This window comes from Paramisgurnus dabryanus, chromosome 3, assembly GCF_030506205.2.
Source record: "Paramisgurnus dabryanus chromosome 3, PD_genome_1.1, whole genome shotgun sequence".
Classification (NCBI taxonomy): Eukaryota; Metazoa; Chordata; class Actinopteri; order Cypriniformes; family Cobitidae; genus Paramisgurnus; species Paramisgurnus dabryanus.
This window is the reverse complement of record NC_133339.1, coordinates 13011971-13023296: the sequence shown is the minus strand read 5'-3', so window position 1 is coordinate 13023296 and position 11326 is coordinate 13011971. Positions and strand designations below refer to the sequence as shown.

Below are 11326 nucleotides of genomic sequence, written 5' to 3'. Positions count from 1 at the left end.
TTTTGGTATTGCAGGTTGTAGTTAGAGTTTTGCATATGTAGCTCCAGTTGTTCCCACTGACGTTTAGCAATCGAAAAAAACTGTAATGCGGTCAAGCCTCTAGCCAACACAAGCACAATCTTCTTCTTGTGGGGTTTGGTGGCAGTTGCAAGCCAGGTTCTCAGCGCCACACCGCCACCTGTAGAGCCGGAGCGTAAAGTGCACCTGCTTGGCGGTCTCTGCAGCTAATAATGTTGAGACAAATAGGATATTCAAATCTTAAAATTAAAAATCGAATGCCAACCCACCGAACGAATATTTGAATAATCGAACATTCTGACCCAGCCCTAGCTTAAACCCCACCTTTCAGTAGCCTTCTCTGCTCTGATTGGTCAACTGACACATATCAGTGGCAGATAATTAACATCAATACACATCATTCATCATTAATTCAAGCAATAAAAACGACGACAAAAACGTTTTTACACTCATTTAAGCATTTATGTAAACAAACCGGGTCATAGCAAAACCGTAAGTGCAGCATATGTTAGCCACTTGCTAACGTGACTCTCTGACAGTATATTAAGAGTTTAAACAACATCATCAATACACATCATTCATCATTAGTCCAAGTTATAAAAACGACAACAGACATTCAAATTTTTACACTCATTTAAGCAAGTATGTAGCTATAATCATACAAGTTATGGTTAGGAGTCACATGTTGTTCCAAATAAAGTGGGTACTGAACCATTACGTTATTACGTATTATGTGGTTAAATTCAGGCAGGAGATTCAATCAATATGACGACTCATTTAAGCGATTCAGAGTCGACTCCCTACTTTAGATGCCAATAACTTTATTAATCGTGCACTTTTTGGTTCAACTACTTGCACATTGTTTACATTGATGGACAGCTACATGACACACTACAACACAGGTCAGTTTCGATTTGGGATCTGTGTGGCTCTTTAAGTAAGGATCCTACGCACAGTTTTATTAAAAAGACCTCAGCTGATTTATAAACTTTGTTGCCATATCCACACTGTTGACACATGAATGGTTTCTATTGAGTGTGAAATCTTGCATGTATTTTAATATAAGCTTTTGTTTTGAAACTCTTTTTACACTCATGGCATTTGAACGGTTTCTCTTTAGTGTGACTTCTCATGTGAGTTTTAAGTCCATGTTTATTTATGAAACTCTTTTCACACTGAAGACATGTGAACGTTTTTTCTCCAGTGTGAACTTTCATGTGTGTCTTAAGATTACTTCGACATGTAAAACTCTTTTCACACTGAGAGCATATGTAAGGTTTTTCTCCAGTGTGACTTCTCACGTGAATCTTAAGTCCATGTTTATCTATGAAACTCTTTTCACACTGTTGACACCTGAAAGGTTTCTCTCCAGTGTGAATTCTTGCGTGTATCTTAAGGCTACATTCAACTCTGAAACTCTTTCCACACTGTTGACACGTGAAAGGTTTCTCTCCAGTGTGAACTCTTGTGTGTTTCTTAAGTTGACTTTTATCTATGAAACTCTTTTCACAGTGATGGCATGCATGTGGCTTTTCCCCACTGTGAGTTTTCATGTGGCGTTTAAGGTTCGTTTGAAAGGTGAAAGTCTTTTTACATAGTTGACACATGTAAGGTTTCTCTCCAGTGTGAACCCTCACATGCATGTTAAGGTGATCTTTTCTTCTGAAACTCTTTCCACACTGTTGACATGTGAAAGGTTTCTCCTCACTGTGAGTCCTCTCGTGATCTGCAGGGCGTTCATCTTCACTGAAACTATTTTCACACTTTATGTCTTCTGTCTTCAGAGTTTCTTTCCGTGAAACATTATGATTTATTTTTACAATCTGATGTTTCTCATCCACTTCAGCTTGACTCTCCTCTTTCACTTCAATCATATCTAAAATAAAGGCAGTAAATAGTTAATATTGATAAACCAGAATGACAAATTTGAGATGTCATGTATCCATGTTATTTTTAATGTGCATCCCGGACGAGCCCCCAAATAATGTTACAATAAATGATGTTGTTTTAGGGGTATTTGTAGGGCTGAAACTAGGGCTGGGATAAACGATTATTTTTTTAACGATTAATCTAGCGATTATTTTTTCGATGCATCGATTAATCTAACGATTCATTTTGTCAGTCCGATTCGATTCGATTCTCGATTATCTCCCCATTAATTAACTAATAGCAAGTTATACATGTTGATTTACATATCTGAATGTAAACATTTCAATATATCTTTATTGCTCTTAAAATTTTAAAATAAAAAAAGACTATACAAGTGCAAAATAATGCATTCTTAGACAGAGGTAGCATTCAAAAAAGCATTTGTACTGTACATACTGTGCAGTTAAGTAACCGTATAAAAAACTCAAGTTCAAATTACTTTATTTTACATGCATTTATGAGCAAAACCTCTTTAATGTGCCTTTTGATGGTCTGTGTAATTTTTATACTAGATTTGTTTAATCCACATTGTTTTTCTGTCCATTTAATGACAGATATAAACACAATTATTTTAAGAAGCACATATATTATTAAATCTCTTTCTCTTAAGTTTATTAAGATAGATGAGGACTCATTTACTGCTGGACAGAGAGTGAATGAAAGCGCAGTCTTCTGGCAACAGTGACATATTTAATTGCTTTCTGTTAAATTGCTCAAATGACTGTTTAAAACACACTTGGCATCACATTCATGATTTTGTGGTAAAATGACATTTTTTCGCGTAAATCCACGAGCATTTAAACCATAAATAAAGCACTTTCACTTTAATTGAGCGTGAGCAGCGCAGCATAACCACGCAGAAACGATTGCAGCACTGTTGCTACAGAGCCGCCCAAGTATTTGCAGCTGGCTCCGACCTCCGTTTATATCCGTTTCGAGCCGCGAGCTCGCGCTGCTCATGCGGCGGGGTGCATGCTTGTTAACATAGGCGCTGAAAAAACCACGTGCTGCGCGGCCGCAGGCACTGCTCACCCTTGCTGTGTGAAACCGGCGTGGACTGAAGCCAATTGCGTTGCTACTACTGCGCCGCCTTTTTGGGTCTGACGAATCGACGCGCATATTTTGCGTCGAAGTATTTTTTGCGTCTACGTCGTCGATTACGTCGACGCGTTGTCCCAGCCCTAGCTGAAACGATTCATCGAGTTACTCGATTTACTCGATTCAAAAAATTCCTTGAGGCAAAAATTCTGCTTCGAAGCCTTGTTAAATTCCTATGACGTGCACTACACGCGCCGAGATCTGATTTACACGGACCGTTGTTCAATGTTCAGGAACCACATCATAGCGCGTGGTACGTTTTGAATTTAGTTGGCGCGATGGCGGAGCGAATATGTCCATAAACGGCAGAGAGAGAATGTCTAAAGTTTGGGATCATTACATTATCATTACATTCAGCATCTGAACCGAAAACATTCACTGCTGTCTCACCAAGCATCGATAAAACAAGGTAACGTAGCTTCCGCTGATTTTAATCCCATACTGTATTTGTAGCGATGTCGTTATGCGGTTTGACTAGATATGATGTCTAGCTTTGATGTTTTTAAGTAGTAAACGTATTCAATTGCAGGAGAGCATAGCTTAAAAAAGAACCCCTTCACACACACGCATGCACTTTACAGGTGTGTGTACCAAAAAACGGCACCACAGTGCAATCATATATGGGCAACTTGTAATCTGACATATTTTGTTCAATAATAATAATCTCTGTCTTATTGGAGTTTAGCATATGGAAGTTATTCTCTCTCATGCGAGTCAGATCGATCGCGCAATGCATCACGTATGCTTAAACTTATGTAGCCACGCAACAATAATTTCAGCATGCATTCACTGTATACAGCGGGACGTGATGTTGTGATTTTTGAACGGATTCTTAACCTAAAATGCACCGCAATGCAAGTGATGCAAACCAAATGCAGCGTTCTATTGAAAAGGAATGTATGTATTTCTGCCGTACCAAAACGCAATGAAGCAACTGAACGTCTGACTGGGGTGTCACTCTTCACAACAAACACAGGTGCACGTGCGCGCACACACACAGGTTGTTACCATAGCAAATAGGCTCACCCCAGAAATTATATATTATATGTTAGTAGCCTAATGGTAAATGCTGCAGGTGTAGAAATGTACATAAACCAGATATTTACTTTGATGTCAGGGCTAGAGTACAGCATGAAACCTGTTTGGCATATTAATAAATTAAAGTGTTTAATTGTTGGTACTGGCACTTATAAACACTAAATGGGTAAAAATTGAAATAAATAGTCTTATTTTTTGGAGCCAAATACCTCTGTTTTTTTTTTAATAAAAGCCAAATGCTTGAATATTTTACAGCCACGTCATTTTCGTTATGCATTATTTGTTTTGGTTGTTAAAAAACACACACAAAATTTTTATCCGATTACTCGATTAATCGATCGATTCATTGCTAGATTAATCGATTACAAAAAGAATCGATAGCTGCAGCCCTAGGTATTTGTAACACTATTTATTAAAAAAAAAATATTTAGTGTGTCAGGCAATACAAAGAAAAAAGTGTGTGCGGTGCAAAAACAAGTGGTAGATTGGATTATAAGTGGATGAGAGAGACAAATTCCACTTTAGATTTGGCACGTTTTGTCCACTTGTGAGTTGTTAAATGTCCCACGCAAGTGGGAGATATGACGCATTTAAACTGATGCATATGAAAGTATATGAGATAACAGCTGCTTGTGTTGTTACTAGGGATGTCCCAATCCCACTTTTCAATTCCGATCTGATTCCAACACCAGAAATCCGTATATCAGCCGATACCGATAACATGAATAGACCTAAACTTACACTGTATTAACTTTTTTATTTTATTTATTTATTATTTTTCATTATACCCTCATTAACTCTTTCACCGCCAGCGTTTTTTAAAAAAGTTGCCAGCTAGCGCCAGCGTTTTTCATGATTTTCACAAAAGTTTAATGCCTTCCAGAAAATGTTCTTTTTCAAATATATAAACATACAATATACCAAATGAAAGAACAGACCCTCTGCTTTCAAACAAAAAAAAAAGTTTCATCCTACCTTCAGCAGTTCTTTTGTAATCAGCTTTTAAATATAGGTAGGTTTCTGCAAAAACACCACATTTTGAGCAAAAAGCAGAGATAAATACATTTTTGTGACGGACTTTTCATAGAGATCCCATTCAGAGCGATCTTTAAAACAGACACAGACATGCAGCAGCTTGTCATAGGGCAATACTTTTAAAAAGTTGCGGAAGGGCGCCACCTAGTGGATAATAGCGGTATTGCGGAAAGACGGAAATACTCGTCATTGGCGGGGAAGCGTTTTCTCTTGATTGACGAGATATCTCGTCAATGGCGGGGAAAGAGTTAAGAGGCTGAGCCCCCCTAAAATCATCTTAGACTCACCCCTGTTGATCACACTAGTTTACTTAAATGTTTAACTAGGAAGTTTGCTTTTATTCTGTACACTATGGCACAGAGTCATTATCAAATCTGAGTTGTTAAAACAAAATGAAAAAAAAAAACTTTGTGTGAACTCATGTAAATGATGCATGTATCTAATGCATTTACTAAACGTATGCAAATGAATGACAATAGCCTATTTCATGTGCCATGTTAATGGGTGCTTTGCATTTAAAACAGACAGTGCTTGTTTGGACATCTTTTGGGGCATTAGAAGGTCCTGGTTATAAACTATTTTCTGTAGGTCGGTCATTTAAGACCAGAAACACCTAAAGTAAAACAAGGTGGGGAAATTCTTTTTTTTAAAGCGACAATTTTGTATAAGTGAGATTGTTATAGTCTTGGTAAACAAACAGAGCCGGACAGTAACGGAGTACATTTACTTGAGTACAGTACTTAAGTACAATTTTGAGGGATCTTTACTTTACTCGAGTATCATTTTTTTGGAGTACTCATGACTTTACTCAAGTACATTTGAGAGGCAAATATTTTACTCTTTACTCCACTACATTTCTATCCATAACCGTAAGTAACCGTTACTTTTTCTTTAAAAAAAATCTCAGAAACCCTCAATTTGTTGTTTCCCTCTCTTAAACGTGATTGGATTGTGCAGGCGTAACTGATTGGGACAGCCTATCAGCAATCACCTTCAGCTTTCCACCAAAGTAACTATGGTCAGATTTAGATAAGAGACGAAACCACTCACGAAACAATGGATGAAGGTCCATTCTGGGAATGTGTCAACCCGTGGCCCCACCTCGCCAGACTATTTAAAATTTTCTGAACAAGTTAATGATAGTTTTCTTTTCAAGTGTTTGCTGTGTTTACCAAAACAAAACTTCAGCGGCAGGAATCACTGGTGAGCCCGGATTATTGTTGTTCAAAATTAATTACTCATCATCACAATCTTACTTGATCTGGACAAACTCAGCATCACAAGACAGGTTTAAGACTCCAGCTTCGACATTTGACCACTGTTTATGATTAAACTGGTTTGCAGTAACATTAATTTCTTAATTTATGCCAGGAGTCCATAATAATGAATCTGTAACGCTCGTTATTTTGAATAGAAATCATCATCCGTAAAACATTTATTCTCGTCTTCTCCGGTTTATTTGTGTTCAAATAGATAAAATATACAGAATCCGCCAGGGCTATTAGTACAATGGTGAGCATATTTGGGGAAATAATGATTAATTATCACATGTTAGTAAAATATTTAGTCTTACAGAATAACATTTCTATTAATTTTCCACTGAATTATGCGATCTGAAGAGCTCAAACAGTGAACAGAGCAATTTATGTCTCCTCTTCCTGATTTGCATCAGATTTGACCTCAGAGCTCTATCATTTGCTGTACAGCTGTCAATCATCTCACATGGTTCAGTGTGCACTGTGGCAGTAGTAATGCAACATTTAGAAAATGTACTCTTGTACTCTTGATACTCAAGTACTTTTAAAAACAAGTACTTTTGTACTTTTACTTAAGTAGACATCTGACTTAAGTACTTTTACTTTTACTTGAGTCAAATTTAGCAAGGGGTAACTGTACTCTTACTCAAGTACTGAAGCTGTGTACTCTGTCCGCCTCTGTAAACAAAGTCCATAAATTTCAATCTGATGCAGTAACATTAACTACTTTTTGGGGGTAAAAGAAAATTCTCTCCATAATGACGTGAACACAACATGAGGTTTAAATGTAGTAGAGCATTGATCAATTCCCAAAGATCACAGTCATTCAATCCAATGAAGGTCGCTTTGGATAAAACTCTTTACCTGATGTTTCAATCTAATTCTACTGAATCTATAATAGATGCAGAAAGTTATCATCTCATGGATTTTAGTGTATTTTTCCCTCATGTTTCTCAATGTCAATGTTTTTATGATTATTCATCAACCATCAATAATGAAAACACCAACCTATTTGTTCCTCAGTATCTTCATCCTTTATTCTGCATGGTTGTGTATCTGTCATCTTCTCAAGCTCTTCTTTCACCGGCATCAACATTATGTCATGAAGATTTCAGTTGTCACACATGGAGTGATTTCTCTGTGTGTTTGACTCCAGCATTTATTGGTGGATTGTTGTAGGAGGAGCTTCACTGAAGATCTCAATCACTTTCACTCTATGGGTGTGAACTAGAGATGAAAGAAGAGACATTAAAGTTGTCATAAAACAGAAGTATTGATTGCCTTATTTACCACTCAGATTACAAAAACACATTTATATTATTTTATTTATTTTTAATCTGTGGACGCTGGATTTTTTTACATTTGGGAAAATGTATATAATCTATTTCATATACAAACATAAATAAACACATTGTTTGGTCAGAAGCAGACATGCATGCAAGTTATACAAATGCTAAAAATGACGTGTTGACTGATTTAATTGTAAGTAGTACTTAAAATCTTTCCCTAAGAAACTTTCATTAAAAGCATAATAAACATTATTATAGTTACTTTAATAGTACTAGATTACATTTAGATATCTGATTTACTGGCTAGCTAGCCACTGTATAAACACATTTTGGCATTTGCTAGTTAAACTATAATACCATAGATCTAATATATTTATCCAAGTTTATCATCAAAACTTACTTGACTTGATGTAGTCATTGAGGTAAAATGCAAGTGTGGCTTTTTGTGGTAGTCAAGTCCTAGGAAATTGAGGGGAATCACCCAAAGAGCCTTACTTTGTAACCCTGCTCCTCCCTATAATAAGAAGTGATAAATACAGATGCAGTTCAGGTAATTTTAAAGTTGTCTGAATAGCGCACATCTTCTGTTTTTAGTCCTCGATCTCCACAGTACACTGGTTCATAATACATGTGTAAAAGCATTTAATAATATTGGTATTAAACGTGCTGGACATTACCTCAAAGTACACAACTGTATGAGTCAGGAGATGTTTATGACGCTGTCCGGACAATGGATCCCTGCTCCAGAGACAACAGTGAGTCCGGGTCAGATTTTCAACTTCATCTCACTGCTAACGGTTAGCGTATTAAGAAATCCTGTCTTCTGCTGACAAACCAATAAAATAATCGAAGACGGATTAATTGTTTAAATGTACACCGATGCATTTACACGTGACTGAAGACATCAGGCTCTAGTGACGATCGCTTTAAAGTTTAACCACTGATTCGCGAGGCTTCTTCTTCTTCTTCTTCTTTTGTTGTTTAAATGGCGGGTGGCAAACCAACTTAAGGTGCATTTACCGCCACCTACTGGATTGGATTATGGAGCACTACTTGGTTGAATACATTTGGTGATAAAAAAAAAATTAATTTATTTAAAGATTCGCGAGGCTTCAACACCGTTACGAATCTTTTGATTCGAATCTTCTTCTTCTGGAGTTTTATGGCGGTTGGTTATGGTGCACTACCGCCACCTGCTGTACTGGAGTGTGGAGCACAGACATGCAAGGAAAAACACTAAATTATCCTGTATAACCCGATTTCTTTAACAAATTTTAAAATGGCTCTATACTACTTCTATTGCTCTAAATTACATTCCAAAAAGCTTTGTATATTATACTTTTTTTAAGTCAATTTTTTTCCATTTCCTGAATAAGTGATATTTTTTAATTTTCATACTGTGTTGACATGTAAATAAAATATTGTCTCTGTTTGATCACAATGTCTGCATTTACCAGTTGCATACTTTTCTATTTTAAAAAGGGAATTATTTAGTCCAGAATGTCAGATTCGAAGACCTGAAATAATAATATCTTCTTTTCTGTTCTTAAATGCACTTCTTCCATTTCAAACAAGTAGATAAATGCTATTAAGATGTCTGCTCTTGCTATCAATATTTCATGCTTCTTGCTATTTATTACAAGTGACCTATTTTTTTACTATTAGCCACTTCTATGTCAACATCTGCATGATTTAAAGCTTGCTTAGCTAGTTTGTTAACCAATTCATTAGCCCCCACTCACACATGAGCAGGGACCCACAGAAACATAATTAATCTTGCATTACTATTTCTCACTAAACTTGCAATAATATCATATATAATATCTTGCCTAGTTGATTTTAGTCCTTGCAAGGCTTGAAGGTGCTGCATTTTCTGCATATGAATCAGAACAGATAACAGCTAACATTGGTTTTACATCCTCCACATAATGAAGTGCTACCAGAATGGCAATAAGTTCTGCTTTATACACAGACACATTATTAAACCCAGTCTCACGCACGAGTTGGGTATAAATAGCACAAAGTGTGAAAATTGTGCAATACATATGTCAAATTCCAATTTGGCATGCATATGATATGCCAGTCCTTCCCATTCGCTTAAACTGCGCATCTTTTTTGTTTTGTCATTTTATTATTTGGTTTCTCAATTTTTTTCTGTTTTTTAAACCATTTTCGCTTGGGTTTAGGGTTAGCAACTTGTTATATAAAAATTACATCCTAATCCAAATCCCAATTCTAACCCCAGCTCCAAGCGACCATGGTTTAAATATAGACAAAAACATGTAGAAACCTGTATATTAAATAACATCCTTAAGAATATCTGAAATCTAACCCTAAACCCAAGCAAAAAAATAATAATATTAAAATGACAAAAAGAGATGTGCAGTTTAAGTGAATGGGAAGGACTTCAAGGTCGTATCATATGCATGCCAAATTGGAATTTGGTGTATATATTGCACGTTGTGCTATTTATACACATCTACATGAGACTGGTTAGCATTTTCTTTTATTTTTTTTTATCATTAGCATTTTATTAAATTTTTTGATCATCACTGATACATTATAATCACAATTGTATTCCCTTCATGTATTCCAGCATAACATGTATCCCACACTGATGATATATTTTAAATAAACATAAATTATTACTATAAAGAAAAGAAAAGAAAAAAAAGAAAAACAGCATTTTCAATTTAATAAAAAATATGCATTCAAGTATACCTTTTCCAACAAGCACCACATTGTCATCTAGTAGCAATATATTGCACATATACTCCCCATTTTGCCACATATCCCCCCCCCCCCGTCATTGATATTGAAATAAATTTTTTCATATGAAGCCACTTTTGCCAGTTCTATGCTCCACTCCTGAAAGGAGGGCTCGCCTGCGTTCTTCCAGTTTCTCATTATTATTGGTTTTCCTACCATTATACTGGTCTGGATGAAGTCCGCGGCTCCACAGTTCGCTATCATTTGTGGATCATTTAAAACATATATAGCTGGTCAAGAATCTTTAACCAATAGTTCTTAATCATAGAACATTCCCAAAACACGTGAAAAAAAGTTCCTTCCGAGTTGCTGCATTTCTAGCAGTCTGGATTATCCCTCAGCTTCAACCTAAACAATCTAGTCGGGTAGCATTTTCAGTTGTTATTTTGCTGATATTGCGCGCACAACCGAGAGGCTGAAAGAAGAGATGTGCATTGTGTTGTATGCTAGTAGCGGTGTCTGTAAGTCAAAATGTCAAGGAGTTGTTGCGTGGAAAATAGTACCAATAAAGTAAGTGCTGGGTGCATGATGTTAACATACCAGTAGATGCGACTATTACGTTACTAGCTTAACATTATAATCCATACATGTATTACAGTAACACTGCAAAAATAAAGACAGAAAAACAGATCCAACTAAAATCAAGTTTTATTTATATACAAACAATAAAGAACGCTTCAATAATTAAGGTTGTTACAGTAGCGGATCAGCTCACCAAGCGGGCTTTCTGCCTCCTGGATGCGAGCGCACCCTGTAATGTTTGTAAACCGGCAACCCGTCAATAGGACTTGATGTTGATATCCCTTAATGCATACTTGAGGCACTTATGAGATTGTGGATCAATTGAGTGATGGCACCCTCTGCCATGCTACTCCTCAACCCTTACATCTCCTG

The 11326-nt window shown here is 36.4% G+C and overlaps 1 protein-coding gene across 1 annotated transcript; it reads right to left on the bottom strand.

The window, feature by feature from the left end:
• Positions 1-326: 326 nt before the first annotated feature.
• LOC135768946 (uncharacterized) lies at positions 327-8173 on the bottom strand. Its single transcript, XM_065278310.1, has 3 exons — positions 8064-8173; positions 7383-7601; positions 327-1894 (listed from the first exon to the last, which is right to left on the bottom strand). The coding sequence occupies exons 2-3, from the start codon at positions 7468-7470 to the stop codon at positions 1047-1049; spliced, it is 936 nt and encodes a 311-aa protein (XP_065134382.1). The 5' UTR covers positions 7471-7601; positions 8064-8173; the 3' UTR covers positions 327-1046.
• Positions 8174-11326: the final 3153 nt, after the last annotated feature.

Bases quoted from the DNA above. Each gene is read 5' to 3' on its own strand.
- LOC135768946 (XM_065278310.1), bottom strand. From the start codon at position 7,470: ATGTTGATGCCGGTGAAAGAAGAGCTTGAGAAGATGACAGATACACAA. The intron at 1,895-7,382 runs GTTGGTGTTTTC...CCTTTATTTTAG, and splicing joins AGATACTGAGGAACAAATAG to ATATGATTGAAGTGAAAGAG.